This window comes from Mus caroli, chromosome 15, assembly GCF_900094665.2.
Source record: "Mus caroli chromosome 15, CAROLI_EIJ_v1.1, whole genome shotgun sequence".
Lineage (NCBI taxonomy): Eukaryota > Metazoa > Chordata > Mammalia > Rodentia > Muridae > Mus > Mus caroli.
The window spans coordinates 32,126,503-32,145,983 of NC_034584.1; the positions used below are offsets into that span (position 1 = coordinate 32,126,503).

A 19,481-nucleotide genomic window follows, 5' to 3' on the forward strand; every position below is an offset into this window, starting at 1 on the left:
ACTCTAGAAGAGGGAGTCAGATCTCATTACGGATGGTTGTGAGCCACCATGTGGTTGCTGGGATTTGAACTCAGGACCTTCGGAAGAGCAGTTGGGTGCTCTTACCCACTGAGCCATCTCACCAGCCCGGGTTGGGGGTTCTTTTTCCTTTCTTTTTAAAGAAAGATTTGTTTTTATTATTTTAATCATGTGTATAGGAGAGGAAGTCAGTGCATTTTGAGTGCATTTGCCCCCAGGGATCAGAGGTCAGACCCCGTGGAGCTGGAGCCACCATGCCTGGCTTTAAAAACAAGTTCTATCTCCTATTCTATGAATTTCCCATTACAGAACAGTGTCAGCACACACTGGTTGTCAGATCTGGGAGCAGCTGTAGCTGCCTAAGGTTTCTGCATGAATTCTAATCTGGCCTGTGAAGTGAGACTTCATGTGATCGAAATCTGACTGCCCAACTAATATCTATTTATTTACATATCTCTTTAATCTTCTTTCTTTTACTATGTTTCAAATGATCTATTGTTGTTATATTGTGTGCAAACAATGGCTGTCACTCCTTAATTCCCCATGTTTGGACTTCTTCACCCTGCCTGCCTTGACCTCCCTCCCCAGAGCTGAGATTCAAGGCATGTGACCCCAGCACCCAGTACAACCTTCTTTTTCATCATCACATCAGTTAGAATTTCAAATGAGATGTTGAAAGGTGGGCTTGCTGTGATCGCTGACTCAGCAGCTCGAGAGCTTGCTGCCATGCTGTGGACCCAGGGTCAGTGGCCAGCACCCACATGGTGGCTTACAACCACCTGTGATTCCATTTCTAGGGGATCCAGAAACCCTCTTTTGACCTCCTTGAGCACTGGGCACACACATCGTGCACATGAATTTAAAAAATAGATTTTTTTTTTTTTTTTTTGAGGTACTGAAAGCTAGGATGGCAGAGGCCTTCTGTCTGTGAGGCAGGATGCTGCAGTAGCGACCCACCTACCTCAGCCTCATTGGCTTTAGGTTTCTTGCTAGACAAAGCTATCATTCTGGGTGGTTGACAAAACACTGGGAATTCACCCCCAGGTTCTGTAGGCTGTAACTCAGAGATCAGGCTGCCAAGGAGGCTGAACTCCGGGAGGCCCTCTCCAGAGCTAAGTTTCTGGACTCTTGGCTTGCTAGTCATTCCTGGGGATCCCTCCAAATACTGTCACATTATGGATGTTATTTCAACAGGAATTTGGGAGACATGGATGCTACTGCAACTATTAATGATGATTTTTTTTTAAGATTTATTTATTTATTATATGTAAGTACACTGTAGCTGTCTTCAGACACACCAGAAGAGGGCATCAGATTTCGTTATGGATGGTTGTGAGTCACCATGTGGTTGCTGGGATTTGAATTCGGGACCTTCGGAAGAGCAGTCGGCACTCTTAACCACTGAGCCATCTCGCCAGCCCCCTAATGATGAATTTTAATAAATGTTCTTTTCCTATCTTCCTCTCTTTTTTCCCTTGGTGCTGGGGAAGTGCTGTACTACTAAGGGATGTCACAGTCCCATCGTGTGTAATGATTTTCATAAACTTTTCAACTGTTTGAGCATTCTTTTATGATCACAGTATATAATTATTTTTTGATAATAGTTTCATTTTGACAGTTTTGGGAGATCTAATTATTTTCTTTTTATTATTTTGAGAGCAGTGTCTTACTTTGTGTTTCTGGCTAGCCTGGTACTCGTTATGTAGACTAGAGATCTACCAGCCTCTGCTCCTAAATACTGGGATCATAATTCTTTAAAATTTTTTCTTTTGCTCTATGGTAGTGGTGCATGCTTTTGATCACAGCACTTAGGAAGAGGCAGGCAGACCTCTGTGAGTGACCCTTTACAGTGTGAGTTCCAAGATGGCCAGGGCTCAGAAAACAAACCATTTTTAATTTTTGTTGTATGTATATGACTATCTTGCTTGCTAATATGTTTGTGTACTATTTGTGTGCAATGTCTAAGAAGGCCATAAGAGAGTATTAAACCCTCGGAACTGGAGTTATGGACAGTTTAAGCAGCTGAGTGGGTGTTGGAAATTGAAGGTCCTTTGGAAGATAAGCCAGTGCCTGTAATTGCTGAGCCATCTCTCTAGCCCCAGGAGTATACTTCTTTTAGTTTTACACTCTGAAGATGTGTCTTTATTTTTAATTTTAATGTAATATGATGTATATGTTGTCATGCATATTCTCAAGTGTGTGTGTGTGTGTGTTTTCCTTTCTATGAATGGCATCCAGAACTTTACATGTATTAGGCAAGTTCTTGACCACGGAGCTATATGCTCAGCCTCACACACATATGTTGGCTGATGATATTTCTGTTGTATGACTTTGTGTAGTTATTAACCTTTCTGTGCTTCATGTTTCCCCTGAATAAAAAAGATGAGTAAGTGATCTTGCCTCTACCCTCGGGGATGAGATGTGTCCCTATGGTTCATGGGCATGGCAAACAGTGAATGTGAGCCGTGACTGTAACTGCGTGGCTTCTCATGGCTGAGTGTGCTCCGTGAGTGCACAATCCCTTTGCTGCAGTGTGCAGTCTGGTTAGACCAGCTAGTTAGAATGAGTTGGGTACCATCTTCACACTCTGCAGCTATTCCTACACTGTTGGAATTACCTATTCCATGAAGGTTACTAGAGCCTATGAGTGTCCTCAGATGACCCTTTGGTTTCTTCTATGCTTCCTTTGTCTGCTCAGATTGTGGATAGATGGCCGTCTTAGCACTTGTAGTTTACAGAAAGTCACCTGTTCCAGTCCTTACGACTTCTCCTCCTTCATCAGACTTAACTCTTTTCCAGGCCAACATTTCTCTCTCTCTCTCTCTCTCTCTCTCTCTCTCTCTCTCTCACATACACACACACACTGTGGATATACCCATTCAGGACAATCTATTCCCGCCTTTGTGGACATATTACTAGAAAACCTGGGCCATAGTAAAATTGACTTTCACAGTAACTCCTGCAGTTATGACTGGAAGTGAGGGGGGAAAACAACAACAACAACAAAAAACCCAAGGTGTGTTTGTTGCAGCTTATACATGTTTTACTACAGCTGCTCCAGGAACCAGACACAGAAGTGAGATCAAACATTCAAAGATTTCATTAAGGAAGTCCCTGTGAGGCAGTATAGGGACTGGAAAAAGCCCCAAATCCTTAGGGAATCTGACCATGAGTCCAGCTCAGTGCTATACAAAAGATTCTCAAAGTTTAGTGTTCAACTTCCTGCCATCTGGGGAGTTAGTCACTTCAGTTTCTGGCTTGGTCCAGTCCCTAGAACACCTGGTCCCTATGTGGCTTCTTTCTGCAGATCTGGGAGCTTTGGGATACTCCAATGCCTGCCACCAAGTCCAAGTCTCTGAACCAGCAGAGATTCTGACCAGCATAATGCCCAGCTTGGATAGGCAGCGCCTTCCTGTTAGGTATTCATGCACATTGACATCTGGCTGTGCTGCTGGCTGTTGAGTGGCAGGGTGTAGCCATTGCTAACTGTTTCTGTCTTCCTTTTCTCTCTCCTCAGCCTTCATTTCCCTGTTCCTTTTCCCTCCATCCTGGCCACTCATCCTTTCCTGCTTCCTTCTTCCTCTCATTTTCCCGTCTCCTCCTCTGTCTTCATGCCTTTCTCATCTCCCTGTCTCTCACCTCTTCAGATGTGCACAGGCACAAGTGGACATTGGTTGAGATGAGTGTGTGGATCACCTTCATCCATTTGTAATGTCTAAGCTGCTCACAGGGCTTCTCCTCCCGCTCCCAGCATCCCTTCCCCCCTTTCCTCTTCTGTGCTCTTAAGTTTTCCTTGAGAGTGAAGCTTACTTAGGTCCATTTTCAGTCCTGGTCCTTTTAAACTTGGGGGTGGGGTGGGGGTAAAGTTGGGCACAAGGCCTGGTTCTCCAACCTCTCCAGCTTGTGCAGCCTGATGGAGTCCTGAGAAACCAAGGCTTGGAGTTGGTGGGCATGACGTTTTCTGATCCCCTTCCCCCCTTCCTCCCTTCCTCCCTTTATCCCTCTCTCCCTCCCCCACCTCCTTCCTTCTTTCCTACATGTACACACACACACACACACACACACACACCATCAGATATGCCTATCTTGGTGTGAACATTATAAAATGTATTATACACACTAAAACATTACATGAAAGAATTCTTAGATTCTTCCTGATAATTCTAATCCACTAAAATTTGGTAAAGCACTTAACCTTCATCTTTGTAAGGTCTCATAGGGTATCTGCATAGACTGATAGGCATGTATTCCTTAGCCGCACACTGATGTCACAAAGACTAGGTCAGGAGAGCCCAGTTCCATAAAGGTAGGGGTCATGGCAGGGGCATTATCTACCTTGTAAAACTGGCCTACAAACGGCACTTGTTTAACTCTCAGCTTGAATGACACACAGATAAGTCAGCAGGTCACCAAGAACAAGAGCTGACAGGCTGTGGTGCTGGGAACGCAGCCTGCTGGTCTGACTCTGTTGGCCAGGAACCATTCCTTGCCCCAATCCTATGTCTAGTGGTTGGAAACTGGCAGCCTCTAGGCTGCAGGCATGTTACAAAAGATCTGTATAATATTTTCTTAAATATAGTTAACACTCAATTTTTAAAAAAAGTATGTATATGTGTGCATATATGCACATATGTATTTATAGTGTGTGTGTGCATGTATGAGCATGCACAGGGACGTCTGAGTGTCATGGTTCAAGTGTGGAGGTCCTCTGAGCATTGAACTCCAGTTGCCAGGTTTGGTGGCAAGTGCCCTTACCTACCTTCGAGCATCTCGAAGGCCTCTATTGGTTTTATTTGCAATGAAAGAAATGTGTTTAGTTTAACATGTGAGATAACACCAAAGAAGGGTCTGAGGAGTAGCAGTTTGTGTCAGCATTTCTGCTTGCTTAGGTGGCAGCTTCACTCCTTGGGCTCTTTCGGTCTCAGTATTCCATGTTGTCACTTTCTTAGCCATGGAAATACCAGCCCTACTGGTATGAGCACATTGTTTTCTGTCATTCTCTGGGCTGAGGTTAGGGTCAGATTGCGTGCTCTTTCGAGGCTAGCTTACACCAGGACTTGAGAGGATGTGGTACCTGGGGAATCTTGGCTTTGTGGGTCTTGGGAAAGTGCTCCATATTGAGTCCACTCCAGGTCATCAGGAAAGTGTCCTCTCAAGGGACAGTGAGTGTGTGTGTGCTTTTGTGTCCCTTATTTGACTGACTATGGAGTCCTGAATCCCTGCTCCGCTGGCCCCTGTGGAGGTAGAACGTGGCTATGAAATATCACTTGGAGCTTCCAGCCTCCTCCTTCCTCTGCTTCCTACCTTTTGTTTGCTTGTTTGTTTGTTTGTTTGTTTGTTGTTTAGTTTGTTTTCCTATGAAGAGTCTTAATTGAGTTTATCAACTGTAGCAGTGAGGATCAGAACTCATAGAATTTATTTAACTATCAAAGGGGAGCCATCAGGTTGCTTACATGCAGATGCCGGGAAGTCCCGTGTGGGTTATATGCAGTCTAGAGGGCCAGGTTGCAGAAGCAGCTTAGTCCTTGAAGCTGGGAGGTCTGGAACAAGAGCTGGTGTGTCTGCAGGGTCCCGGAAGTCCTAGAGACCAGCTTCTTTGTATAATGCAGGCAGGCTCATCCCCTGTAGTCTCATGGTTTGTTCACACACAGCATCTTTTCTTGAACCTTCCCGCTGGAAGGACCACGGTGGAAACACCCTCACCAGGTTCCCCCTGTCCTTAGTGATCGTGAACCGACTGAACTGGATATGACTTTAAAAATTATAAAAATCAGCCGTGGGGGAGGGGGCACCTGGGTCAAGGCCTCCTGGAGTGGCTCTCACAGTTTCTGTCACTTGGTAGGTTCTACCTCACCTAAAGCACCTTTTCTCGCGCTCGCGTGCGGTTTAGAGGTTGCCACCTTTCTGCTGCCTCCTGTTCACCTTGCCCATCGCTGCGGTTCACAGGGCTATGTGTTTACTCGTTGGCACCCAAAGCCACGCTCCATAAATACAGAGAGTCACTTCTAGCCGGTAACAGATTGTTCTCCAGTTGTTTCTCTGCTCTTCTCCAAGACTAGAAAGACCCAAGGTTCTCGCCTTTGCTAACTGGTGACTTAGGGGAGGGGCGTTCCACGCAGCTATGCTCTCTGTGGGCTTCACTCCGATTGGGAGGGTATTCGCAAGGACTCGGCAGTACTTGTCCATCTCCCCATCACCTCTGCTGCTGGCGCCACTTGTCAGGGTGCATGGCATGGGATTGTTTATCTCCATTGTGCAGTTAGTAAATATGAGAGGTACACACTAGTTATTACTCTCCGTTCTAGACTCTCTCTCTCTCTCTTCTCCCTGCACCCACCCCCCACCCCCAAGGGTTTCTTTGTGTAGCTCTGTAGCTCTGGCTGTCCTGAAACTTATTTGTAGGCCAAGCTAGCTAGATTAAAGGTGTCTGCCACCACCGGTAGCCTGTGCTTCATTACCTGATTTATTTCCTCTTTTAAGGCCTGTATGGGTGAGCGTTTATAAAGTACCTCATCTGATGACTTTCACCTGAAGCCCTTATTCATGCTGATGTCTAAGTGGTTAAAATTACCATTTTTCATACATCTTTCCACTGTATTAATGCCTAAATCCTAAATCCAACATCATAGTAAAGATTTATCTACATATCTTGTATTTTTGTAGTTTTGTGGTTGAATATGAAACTTAACTAAACATTTCTCTAGATTAATTTTAACGGATTCAAGTAGCAGTTTAACGTCAATAAACTAATACACAAGTGGATGGAAACTCCTCAGCTCCCAAGCCAAGTGTCATTTACTGGAAGATTCCTTTCCTCCCCCTCCCTCCCTTCTCTTTAAAGGTTCATGTTACTGTCTATTGTCCCCAAGAGAAAGATATTCACAGTCACATTTACATATTGGATAGTTCCTTCAGAGTTCTATCTAAATTTTCATATGGCAAGCCCAAGTTTAACTCAGCATTTCTAGCACAACCCCTCAACGCGGAACCCATAACGTAGCCTCCGGGTCAAATTTGTCACGCAATACAGTTCATTTATTTTCCTTACTTTATAGAGGGAATACCTACATAATCTGTGCTTTGGGTGACATCTGTGTGGGCTTCCCTGGTCTTTCTGTATAGCACTGTTAAAAATGGCAGTTGATTCCAACATCCCTGCCAGAGTGTCTACTAAGTTTGAATACTATTGTTCACTCCTTATGTGAGGCTGCTAACTGATCAGGATATGGGACATTAAACAAAGAGGGTTAAGAGTTGTATCTAGCCAGGCATAGTGGTGCACGCCTTTAATCCCAGCACTTGGGAGGCAGAGGCAGGNGGATTTCTGAGTTCGAGGCCAGCCTGGTCTACAGAGTGAGTTCCAGGACAGCCAGGGCTACACAGAGAAACCCTGTCTCGAAAAACGAAAACAAAAACAACAAAAAAGATTTGTATCTAAGTAATTACAGATGACATCAAGTGTTAAAGACAGAATGGAATCGTTAGGGTGACCCTGTGAGAATGATTTCTCTTTACTATGCAAAAAAATAATCCCGAATTTATTGTTTCTGTCTATTTTCTGTAGCTTTCTTGTTGCTTTTCTTTAATTTCCCACCATTTGGCATTGGTGCTTCTGTGTGTGTGTGGGTGGGTCTGTATACATGAGTACAGGGGCCCTCAGAGGCTAGTGAGGGCACTGGATTCTGGGAGTTGGAGTTGCAGGTGATCTCGAGCTGCCCGATGGGTGTGTTGGGGACAGAACATGCACACACTCCTAACCACTGTAAGATCGAGCAGTACACATTTCTAACCAATGTAAGAGCGAGCAGTACACGCTCTAACCACTGTGCCCCCCAGCCTGCCCCTCTTACTAGTTCCTTAGAACCTCTGCTCCGTTCTGTCCCACTCACCACTGTCAGAAAGATGTTCTCCGAATACATTTAATTGGGCTAGTTCCTGGCTGAAGACCTTGCACTCAAAATCCGGTTTAACCCAATTCTAGAAATTGAGCTGGCGAGCTAGCTCAGTGGGTAGGGCACTTGGCACTGAGTCCGGCGGCAATCTGAGTTTGATCCCCAGGACTCACAGGCAGCAGAAGAGAACAACTTCTAAACCTTGTTCATGCTTCTTCCATGGCACAGACCACCCCCCAGATAAAAAACAGAAATTCAATCAAATCTGAAAAGTGATCAACCCATCCCTATGGAACCTGCTCTCCCTGGGTGACTTCTTTCTTGAAAAGTTAGGGTCCAGCTCTTCCAGAGAAGTTCCTCCTTGCCTCAGAGGCAAGCTCGTGCAGTGCCTACCTTTGGGTCCCCTCCCTCTGTATGATCCAGTTTTCCCATCTTCCTCCCCATCTCAATCCAAAATAGATCCCATGTTTCTCTGGATTAAGCTTGCAGGACCTGTACAAAGAGAGCCAGCCCTGAGATACCACCAGTGGCAAAGTCAGAGACGACATTAGACTGGATCAAGACATATCCCCAAGTGAAGGGGAGAGAGGGAATGTTGGGTGGGAACCCGAAACAGATTACCTTCCACGGAGGTTCACGGGGCAGGGGGTCTTTCAGACAAAGACTGTGTCTCCTGAGAACATGCCCGCTTCACAACCTGTGCGCAGTGGCTGGCTGGGAAGAGTCCACAGGGAAGTGTGAGCTCCCTGTCAGCAAGGTGGCAAATTCAGAGCAAGGCAGCAGAACCTTGGTCCACCCTGTTCTGTGTCCTCAAGACAAAGTCCCTTCCAGTATCCTCTGCCCTATCTTCATCTGTACTTGTCACCTGGAAAGGTGTCACCAGGCAGAACCTGGACCCACCTTTGTCTCTGCTGTCACTCCGTTGCCCATCACAGCTGCACACCCACGACTTGTAGGTAAATGGCATCTTGGTTTTCAAGGTTTTAAAATAGTATGTCCTAGCATTTAAAACAAACAAACAAACACACACACACACACACCACCACCACGTCAAAACAAGAGACCAGCAAGCCATGTCTGCTATGATGTTCATTACATATTTATAGCTCAACTGGTGGACCAAGGGATTGGAGTCCAGTATGAAAAAAAGGCATCAAGGTGTGAGTGATGGGCTGTCATGGTTGCCGTCTAGGGGAATCTCTGGATGAGACTATACGAATGAATGGATGGATGAATGAATAATATTTTCCTAGAGTAGGTTCTTTCCCTGCATGGTTTACTCTGTACCTCTCACACGTAGACAAGCTCTGTGGATGTCCCACAAGCTTTGCTTAGTGAATGTGTAGACTCTGCTGCAGCCTTCTATGATGCTCACCTTGAGTATTGATCTGCAGTCTACTCACGGCGGAGGGCTCGTGTGTTTGTAAAGCACACTTGGCCCAGGGCTTGTGCTTCTTCCAACGTTGATCTCTCCTCTGATCAAATTTCAGAATCCACAGAAATGACGGTTGTCCCAGGACAAAGCCCTGACCTCTCTGGACCTCACTTTCCTTATTTGTAAGACGAGAGATTTTTGAGTAGATAATCACAAAGATTCCCAACACCTTTTGTGTTCATAAGCATGAAAATAGACACACGTGTAAATAACAAGCACTGGGGAGTGTGGGAGCCCACGCCACAGAAAATATGAGTTACCGTGTGAATTTTGCTTCCTTCTAAATAGGCATTTGGTTATAGGCCAGTTGGATCTGGGCAGTAGAAGTCTAATATTAAAACAGTTAAATTATCCTAGCTGGTCATAGTTGTATGTGCCTTTAATTCCAGCAGGAGCAGATGAATCTGAGGCCAGCCTGGTCCGCAGAACTAGTTCCAGGACAGCCGGGGTTACACAGGGAAACCCGGTCTCAACCACCAACTGCCCACCCCCAAAGTTAAAATGTTTGTTTGTTTATTTCTTATTGCGTGTGCGAGCTTGGGTGAATGTGTAGAGATCTGAGGACAACACCACCTTGTGGGGCTGGGACATGTAACTCCCCTCACCCATCTTGACCGCAGTGTCTTTACTGCTGAGACGGCATGCTGGGCACTAAAGGAAGTTTTTGTACATAGGGGAAGGGAAATGTTCAGTCTGCCACTGGGGGATTGTGTGACTCCCCAGGAAGAGACCAGGTTTTAGGGTGGAGCAGAGGAAGGGCTCTTAGGAATGCTTCCTGCTGTGTAAAGGAAGTCTTTAATTCCCGCAGGACCTTCCTTCTGCCCTTCTTTCACACCTGGGTGGCCTTTTATTCTATTTATATTCCATTGTATCATGAGGCATTCACAAATGCGGTGCAGACAAATCATGGTGCCATCCGGAGACCCTTGTTTTCAGTTTTGTGTTCTTACAGACTCAGTTCCTCATGCCCCCGAGCAGCAGCTGTGTCCTTACACACTCAGTGACTGCTCCTCACAGCCCTGTGCAGCAGCTGTGTCCTTACACACTCAGTGATGCTCCTCACAGCCCTGTGCAGCAGCTGTGTCCTTACACACTCAGTGATGCTCCTCACAGCCATGTGCAGCAGCTGTGTCCTTACACACTCAGTGATGCTCTTCACAGCCCTGAGCAGCAGCTGTGTCCTTACACACTCAGTGACTGCTCCTCACAGCCCTGAGCAGCAGCTGTGTCCTTACACACTCAGTGACTGCCCCTCACAGCCCTGTGCAGCAGCTGTGTCCTTACACACTCAGTGATGCTCCTCACAGCCCTGAGCAGCAGCTGTGTCCTTACACACTCAGTGATGCTCCTCACAGCCCTGAGCAGCAGCTGTGTCCTTACACACTCGGTGATGCTCTTTACAGCCCTGAGCAGCAGCTGTGTCCTTACACACTCAGTGATGCTCCTCACAGCCCTGAGCAGCAGCTGTGTCCTTATACACTCAGTGACTGCTCCTCACAGCTCTGTGCAGCAGCTGTGTCCTTACACACTCAGTGATGCTCCTCACAGCCCTGAACAGCAGTGACCAGTTGCTAGCACACTCTCCTCATTTCCCCGGTCCCGTTCTGTCCTAAGAGTTTGTCCCATGACTTGCTTAAGGCAGTCACTGTGAGGGTTCTCCACTGCAAAGTGACTGTCCTTTTCCAGGTAATGTGATCTGTGTGGATGGATATTCACAAGTGACTCCCGCTAGAGATCCGGCTCTCTAGTTCACTTTTGCATAAAGCAACTTAGAATGCCAACTGTACTAGTGTGTGCTAAATCTAACACTCTTCTCTGCTCGAATATTTGGTTAGCTTTGTCAATTATTCTTTCAAAAAGAATAGACGAGGAGAATAACTTTTGAGTCCCTTCAGGAGGATAGATCCTTGCGTTTCCATCTATGTAGTTTGTCTCTAATAGTCCCTGCTCAAATCAAACTCCTTTCTTATCTTTGCATTCACCCTCTTTCCTCTCCTCTTCTCCCCTCCTTCCCTTTCCCTCCATTCCTCTTCCCTTCCCTCCCCTGGCTCTCCCTTCTTGCCCCTCCCCCTTTTTTTCTTTCCTTTTCTTTCCGGAAGATGCTGTATGTAACACTTGCTCTCCAGCATAGAGAAACTAAAGTTTGTTTTTTCGAGACAGGGTTTCTCTGTATAGCCCTGGCTGTCCTGGAACTCACTTTGTACACCAGGCTGGCCTTGAATTTAGAAATCCGCCTGCCTCTGCCTCCCGAGTGCTGGAATTAAAGGTGTGCACCACCACGCCCAACTTTTTTTTTTTTTTTGGATACAGGGTTTTCCTATGTAGCATGTAGCCCTGCCTATCCTCAAACTCACTCTGTAGACCAGGCTAGCCTCAACTCAGGAATCCTCCTGCCTGTGCTTCCCAAGTGCTGGGATTAAAGGTGTGCACCGCCACACCAGGTCAGAAATTAACCTTCTAATAATACATTAGTCAGGTACTGGAACTGAGAAATTACATCTGAGGCATTGAGCGGTCTCCACTCCTTGTCCCATACTGCCTGCTGCAAGACTTTGGGCAAACCTGGTGATTCATATCTGTACGAACATGGTGTCTGAATCTGACTTCGTTTTTTTTTTTTTTTTTGAGGGGGAGAGGGTTGTTTGAAATCTCTGTAATTTAACTCATGTAAGGTGACTTGAATACTGTGGTGGTTTGAATAAAGATGGCCCCTTGGGCTCATGTATTTGATGTCTAGGCACCAGGAAGTGGAACTCTTTGATAGGATTAGAAGAATTAGGGGGTGTGGCTTGTTGGAGGAAGTGTGTCCCTGAGGGTGGGCTTTGGGTTTTCAAAAGCTCTTGCCCAAGTGGCTTCCTCTCTGTCTTTCCCCATGGGTCAGAGTGTAGCTCTCAGCTGCTTCAGCGTCTGCCTGCCACCCACCATGCTCCCCACCACGATGATAATGGATTGAGTCACTTCTGAAAACCATAAGCAAGTCACCAATTAAATGCTTTCTTTTGTAAGAATTAGGTGTCTTTTTCCTGGCAATAGAACAGTGACTAAGACCCTGCCCATCATGGAAGGCACTCCACAAGTTGTGTAAAACCATTACCAAAAAGTGTTCTAAGGATGGAAAGGCAAATAGATGTAGAAGTTTCCTCTAGCTGTTATGAGTAGATTAGATTTTGGTTTATATACACACAGCTCTCACGTTGTTGTCCTAATGAATTATTCCTATTTAAAACATCTTTTCATCCTTTTCCTCCCATTTCCCACAACAACATCTTTCTTCTGTTTTGCTACCCCTCCTCTTTAGTTTTATCCTTTAACCCTTTCAGCCTTGAACTAACGTGTGTTTTGGGCAGTAGGAGCGTGGATGGAGCACACACTCTAAGCAATGGGTCTGGAGGTGGTTTTTGTGTCTGTTAGGCTTTCATCACTGTGACAAAATGCCAGGAGCATTTTGCAGCTTAAAGCAGCAAAGGTTTACTTGGAAGGTGGTTCCTGAGGTTTTCATCTCAGCTTGGCTCCATGGCTGTGAGCCTGTGGCAAGGCTGAAGAGCCTGGCCAGGGGCTCACAGGGAAACAAAGCTCACCTCTTGGATGCTGGGAAGGAGAGGAGGTGGGTGGGAGAGAGGGAGACAGAGTCAAGATAAAACCCTTCAACTGGATTTTGTCTCTCAGTGATTCTGGCTCATTGTCACCTGGGTCACAGTCTTTGTTATTGACAGTCCTAGACAGTCGGGGACCCAGTTTCTCAGCCCTGTAGGGCAGTTTTCTCTTGCCAGAGCTAATAAGTAAATAAAGGGATGCAAGGGAGATGGACTCCCTGATTTATAAAAGTGGCAAACTGTCACTTTCGCCACATAGTTCTGTTCATAAAGTAATCCTGGTGCGGTGTGGGAGGGCGCTCCATGTCGGTGTGAGTGTAGGTGTCCAGGATGCAGAGGATGGGTGGGAGACAGGGAAACAACCCAAGTGTCAGGTGGCAGTGGTTTGGATCAAGGTGCTAGCAGTGGGGGTGGAGAGAAGTGGGCAACTCCTGCAGATAGTCTGCAGCTGAAATTAGTGGGATTTTCTAATGAGGTGGATATAAGAAACTAGGAAATCATGGACTCTAAGTGTAACAACCGGCAGGCCAGAGCTGCTATCCATGGAGATAAGGAGTGGGGGCTGGGACCTGAAGCTGTGGTGTTGGTTGAAGATAAGATTTTTGGCTTACCCACCTTGCTCTTTCCTTTCCTTTCCTTTCCTAGTCAGGGTTTCTCTGTGTAGCCCTGGCTGTCCTGGATCTCACTCTGTAGACCAGGCCGGCCTCGAACTCAGATATCTTTTTGCCTCTGTCTCCCAAGTGCTGGGGTTAAAGGCGTGCACCACCACTGCCCGGCCACCTTGCTCTTTTCTAATCTCTCCATCCAGTTAGAAGCCATAGCTCTCTGATTAGTCTGTTAGGAATATTACATGAATTTCTCTCATTTAATCTAATGCACCACAGACGAGGAAGCAGAGGTGATAGCTGTTTAGGGCTGGGGCCAGGATCTGAAGCCACCACCATGTCCTGCACCATTTTTTAAAAATACAGATTATGGATATAGTTTAAAAGGTCTATATTAAATGTGTCTTGAGCATTATTGCTTAAGGCTGCTGTGGACTTCTAGGAGTATCACCAGGGGAGATATATGTATGCAAGGGAGTGTGCTTAGGAGTAGGATGGAAGCCGGTGCTCCTGGAGGGAAGCCAAAGCAAAGGTTGTGAGTGACTCCACAGGGCTTAGGAACCTGAGGTTGATCAAGGAAAATGGGGATGACCTCAGGAGGCTCACACATGGACACTGCTGGATGGTTTTGTTTACTGGAATACCACTTTACTGGTGTCTTTGGTGGGTCCTCTTTGTGTTGCTGGCAATCTTTGTGTAGTGAAAATTTAAAGGTAGATCATATATGTAATAATGGTACACATGCTTTTGGAGCTCTGGCAAGGGGAAATTCTGAGGGACTACAGACTGAGAGAGACTATAGACTGAGACTATTTGTGGAGAGAGAGAGAGAGAGAGAGAGAGAGAGAGAGAGAGAGAGAGAGAGAGAGAGAACGAACACCTAGGACCTGGGCTAAGGCCCGGAAACAAGAATGGATGTCTTCAAGGCAGAATGGTGTCTTGAAGGCATGGCAGAGAAGATGGTTTAATTCCCCATATTAAGCAAGTAGAAGGCACAAAATTTGAAAAGTAGCTGGGACTAGATAATGCCAATGGAGAATGGGTATCAGTGGAGGGGTCTGGACCTGATGTAGGCAATGCTCACACTGCACTCTAGCAAACGGTGTTCCAGGAGGATTATTTCACCAGATACCCACCCATCTGAAGAGGAGGAAAGTTCTGGAGAAACTAATGAGAATGCCGTGAACGGCTGAGATGAAAGCTGTCATGACGGATATGGTGACTGACTTAATACAGTGGACACACATGCCATGTGCTGCTTCCTAGCTCCCCAACAAAGTCTTAGTTCCTGAAGTTCTCCTTATCGCTCCATGGCAGTGGGAGGGCGGTCCCTGACTGCCGATCCAGAGTCTCTGGTAGCTGGCTGGCTGAGGTTGCATAGTTCCCTTCACCCCTGCAGCCAGGGACTCAGTTCTCTGCCTTACTTCCTGCCCTGTGTACAAAGAAAACAGAAAAGGCGGTGGAAGTGACCTGAGCTCTGCGCTCTGCTGTCCCTAAAGAGGGATCCAGATATTAAGTTTTCCCTTGCTTAGAGTTCCCTGTGCAAGGTCACCCAGATCCTTGGATTTTGAAGATTACAAAGGAATTGACAAGCTTCTTAACTGACAGAAGCAAGCCAGGCAGTGCTGGCACACACTTTCAATCCCAGCAGTTGGGAGACAGAGGCAGGCAGATCTCTTGAGTTTAAAGGGTTGAGGCCAGCTTGGTCTATGGAGTGAGTTCTAGGATTACACAGAGAAACCCTGTCTCAAACAAACAAACAAACAAACAAACAAACAACCAGAAAAGAAAAAAGAAAAAAAAAAAAAGAAAGAACAAAGACTTGAGTGAAGCCGAGTTAGCCTCGTCTTTCCGGTGAATAGTGAGCTCGTCGTCTTCAGAAGGTGTTTCTCGCTGTAAGTGCTGCTCTATGCACTTTCATTTCTACGTTTTCTGAAGAATGAAAGCGGGCATTGCACAGTTAAAAGGGAGAGCATAAAAGGCTCTTGCTTAAAAAAATAAAGGTGAGGAGAAATTATGATTTCCCCCTATTTGTCATGCTTGCTAGGGGAGACACATGGGTAAATTCCTGAAGACACTAGTGAACTGTGCCAGGAAGAGATGTGGTCAGCAGGAAGAAGCTGGATACTAAGGAAGAGTCGAGAAAAGTCTCTGCAGTGAATCAGGCTACCAGTGCCTGCTAAGAGTTAGACATGAGCCAGTGTTCTAGCCTGCATCCTCTTTCTCACGAGCGACAGGGAAAACCATCTTCATTCCTTTCAATGGCAAGGCCTTTCGCGGCCACTTCAAATATGGCTTCTAGGATTGGAGGGCTTACCTTCAGAGTTAAATGACATCAAAGCGACAAACAGCCAGGACCATGCTTCAATTTAAATGTTAGAATTTTCATGTCGAAGTCTTGGCACATTTATGCTATGAGACTCTTTACTGCTTTGCTGAGTGATGCACCGCTCTCCACGAATGACTGGGCATTCAGTTTCCTGTGTGACTTTCTCTGTGAAATGTAGGTGAGGGCAGCCCCACTAGGCAACTGTGTGGGAGAGGCTGGCACCATCACAGCCTGCCAGGTTGTACTGCTGCGTACAGATTTCCAGCCTGGCCGTGTAACTTACTCTCAGCCATGGTCATTTTTCACAGAGTGGAAACGCTATGCTCCTTTTAGGAAAACAGTTGTTTAGTTTTTTTTTCCTATTAGACTCTCCAAAACATACAACTTTTATAAAGACATTCATTCTGAATGATGAAATGTATTAGTTTCAAAACTGCTTCATGGTCTCCTTTCCTCAAGGACCAGCATGGGTATTCCTGTCCTTCAGCTCTGACTTGCCTTCTCACACTCTTGGCCACTGCAGTGGCTCCCCACCCTGCTAGGCACTGTGGGTCACAGGGTCAGCCCCTCGCTTGCCTTCCATGTTCAGCAGCAGTACCACCTATGGTGTGCTCAACAGATGCTTGTGGGCCAGCACTAGATGAACAAATCTTGCTTTGATTTGTTTCTCTGTGTAATAGAGTACCGGCTGTCCTGGATTCTCTTTGTAGACCAGGCAGGCCTTGAACTCACAGAAACCCACCTGCTTCTGCCTCCTGCATGCTGGGATTAAAGGTGTGTGCCACCATGCCCAGGTTAGATTTCTTTTTAATTAATGATCTTATTTTACCATTAATAAATAATTAACAAGGCCTGATAGGACTTGATAGGACCACCAGAGCACGGTGGTGGCAGGACTGCTTACTCTCAGAGCCCTGCATCCACCCCAGGACCCAGTCATCCATTATTTCCTTGATATTGTGAGGCAGGTTGGTGGGCTTTGCTGTGCCTATCTAAGAACACAGGTGTCCACTCAGCTTCCTTCACCATGGGCTACTGAACAGGCAGTCACCTCCAGAGCTGGGTCTGTTGCATTTGTCTCATGCCAAAGAAACTCAATGAGATACTTTAAACCATGTTACTTGCAACAGAGTTGGCACTGCCACTAGATGTGACTGTGTGTCTTATGATGGCTGTGTTAGCCGAGCTGTTACTTGAATACAGAGTATCTTTCTGCTTCTGTTCCCGTTCAGCAAGTAAGAAAAAAGGGCTGAGAAATGAGCGTCAGTTCTTCTAGACTCAGTTCCTTGACACTTTGTATCCTGACGTGCATGGGGAGCCGTAAAGACTATGGTCTTTGGGAATCTGAATCACTGTTGTCACATTGGCCTTAAGACATTGCTACTTTATACAAGGTTGACCTGGTTAGAATTGATTCACACCATGTCTCTTAGGGAAATTCTCTCTGTCTGCCAACAGTTTCCTCCTTGGGCTTCCTGTCATGACACTTCCATAGTATTTCACTATAGTAGAATCCTATAGTGACATGGACTTCGTCAGTAGAGTTCATTCCATCACTGCACGTCCACAGCTCTGTTACACAGTCTTATCTGTATGCAACGGGTTCTGTTTGCCAAGTAGCTTATGTTGCTATTCTAATTAAGAGATTTATATTGGTCTATAATTTGCTGGGAATTCCAAGTAAGATTAAATTTAATAAAACAATTTGAATCATTAACCTATTACCTATACATAGTTAATGTTTTAAATTAGGATTTAGTTAAAGGGAAATTATTCCCTCACAGGGTTCTGTTCCAGTGCTTATTAATGAAGAATAATTAAATTACTCAGAATGATCAGATGCAGAGAACTGAGTTTGGAGGAAACCAACACAAACTAAGTAGATATACTGTACTGGCTGGTTTTGTGTGTCAACTTGACACAGGCTGGAGTCATCAGAGGAAGGAGCCTCAGTTAAAGAAATGTCCCCCATGAGATCCGGTTGTAAGGCATTTCCTCAATTAGTGATGGGGGGGGTGGCTTAGTCTTTTGTGGGTGGTTCCATTCTTGGGCTGGGGGTCCTAGGTTCTATAAGGGAGCAAGCAGGTAAGCAAGCCAGTAAGCAACACTCTCCATGGCCTCTGCATCAGCTCCTGCTTCCAGGTTCCTGCCCTACTTGAGTTCCTGTCCTGACTTCCTTCCTTTATGAACAGCAATGTGGAAGTGTAAGCTGAACAAACCTTTTCCTGCTCAACCTGCTTTTTGGTCATGGTGTTTCATTGCAGCAATAGAAATCCAAAGACATATACTACCCTTGGAAAATATTTATTTGTGTGTGTGTGTGTTTGTGTGTTTATGTTTACCACATGAGCAGAGTATCTAGAGAGATACTGATTCACCTAGAACTGTAGTTACAGACAGTTGTAACTGCAGTTATCTGATGTGAGGGCTGGGAATTGAACCTGGTCCTCTGGAAATGCAGTAAGCACTCTTGACCGCTGAGCCATTTCTTCAAGGCCAGGCTACCTTTTAAAAGCTATTACAACTCTTCATACACAGTGAAGGTGTGAGTTGAGGCTTTTAAAGTGCTGTGTGGTGGTCATTTCAGCTTTAACAAGCCTTACTCTGGGCAAATACAAAGCAGGGTAACCACGTGACGTGTATGGTATCAGTGGAAAAACATGAAAAGTTCCTGGGCAGTGAGCCTTACATCCCTCTTGTGTTTTACAGTAATAAAAGACTAGTGGCCTTAGTGCCCATGCCCAGTGACCCTCCCTTCAACACCCGAAGAGCCTACACAAGTGAGGATGAGGCCTGGAAGTCATATCTGGAGAACCCCCTGACTGCGGCCACCAAGGCGATGATGAGCATCAACGGGGACGAGGACAGTGCTGCCGCCCTGGGCCTGCTCTATGACTACTACAAGGTGGGTCCCTCCCTTGGGCCAGCCCGTCCTCCCTGCCTCCAGTGGCAAGACAGAACAGTCTTTGTTCTAGGTCAGTGCCTTCCTTAGGGGCTTGGTTTTGGTTCCCCCTCCCCCCTTGTGAAACCCAACTTCATGTCCAGAGAAGTTGTAATTTGGGAATTCAAATTCTCTCTCTCTCTCTCTCTCTCTCTCTCTCTCTCTCTCTCTCTCTCTCTCTCATGTGTGTGTGTGTGTCTGTCTGTCTGTCTGTCTGTGTGTCAGTGTGCAGAGGCCACAAGAGGACGGCTGGCAGATCCCCAGGAGTTGGAGTCTTCCCTCCTTTCTGTCATCTTACTTCGTGGTTAGGAGCTGGCTTTATGTGGCATTGCCATGACAGTTCAGCTGTCAGCCTTTACTTGTGTCTAGACTTTTCTGTTTAATAAGAGCCATCCTCTTGCCTCTATCTCAGCTTTCTGGGGCTTATCCCAGTGAGTGTGTTGGTGAGGGGCTTTCAGAAAATCCAGCCCTGACTGCTTCCCTCCGTTTTTATTTTGGAAAAAGTCCTTAAAAGTCCATATAACATGAGAAGAAATACTGGTCACATAGTAATTTTGTTTTTTTTGTTTTTTTGTTTTTTGTTTTTTCGAGACAGGGTTTCTCTGTGTAGCCCTGGCTGTCCTGGAACTCACTTTGTAGACCAGGCTGGCCTCGAACTCAGAAATCCG

At 46.0% G+C, this 19,481-nt stretch overlaps 1 protein-coding gene across 3 annotated transcripts in view; it reads left to right on the plus strand.

Annotated features, from left to right (window-relative positions):
* Window positions 1–19,481, plus strand: part of Grhl2 (grainyhead like transcription factor 2) — a 132,188-nt gene that overhangs the window by 19,989 nt on the left and 92,718 nt on the right. For all 3 annotated transcript variants that reach the window (XM_021183428.1, XM_029470167.1, XM_029470166.1), the window contains one exon: window positions 18,582–18,777. In XM_021183428.1, coding sequence (XP_021039087.1) covers window positions 18,582–18,777 — 196 coding nt within the window. The remainder of the gene's footprint in view (window positions 1–18,581; window positions 18,778–19,481) is intronic.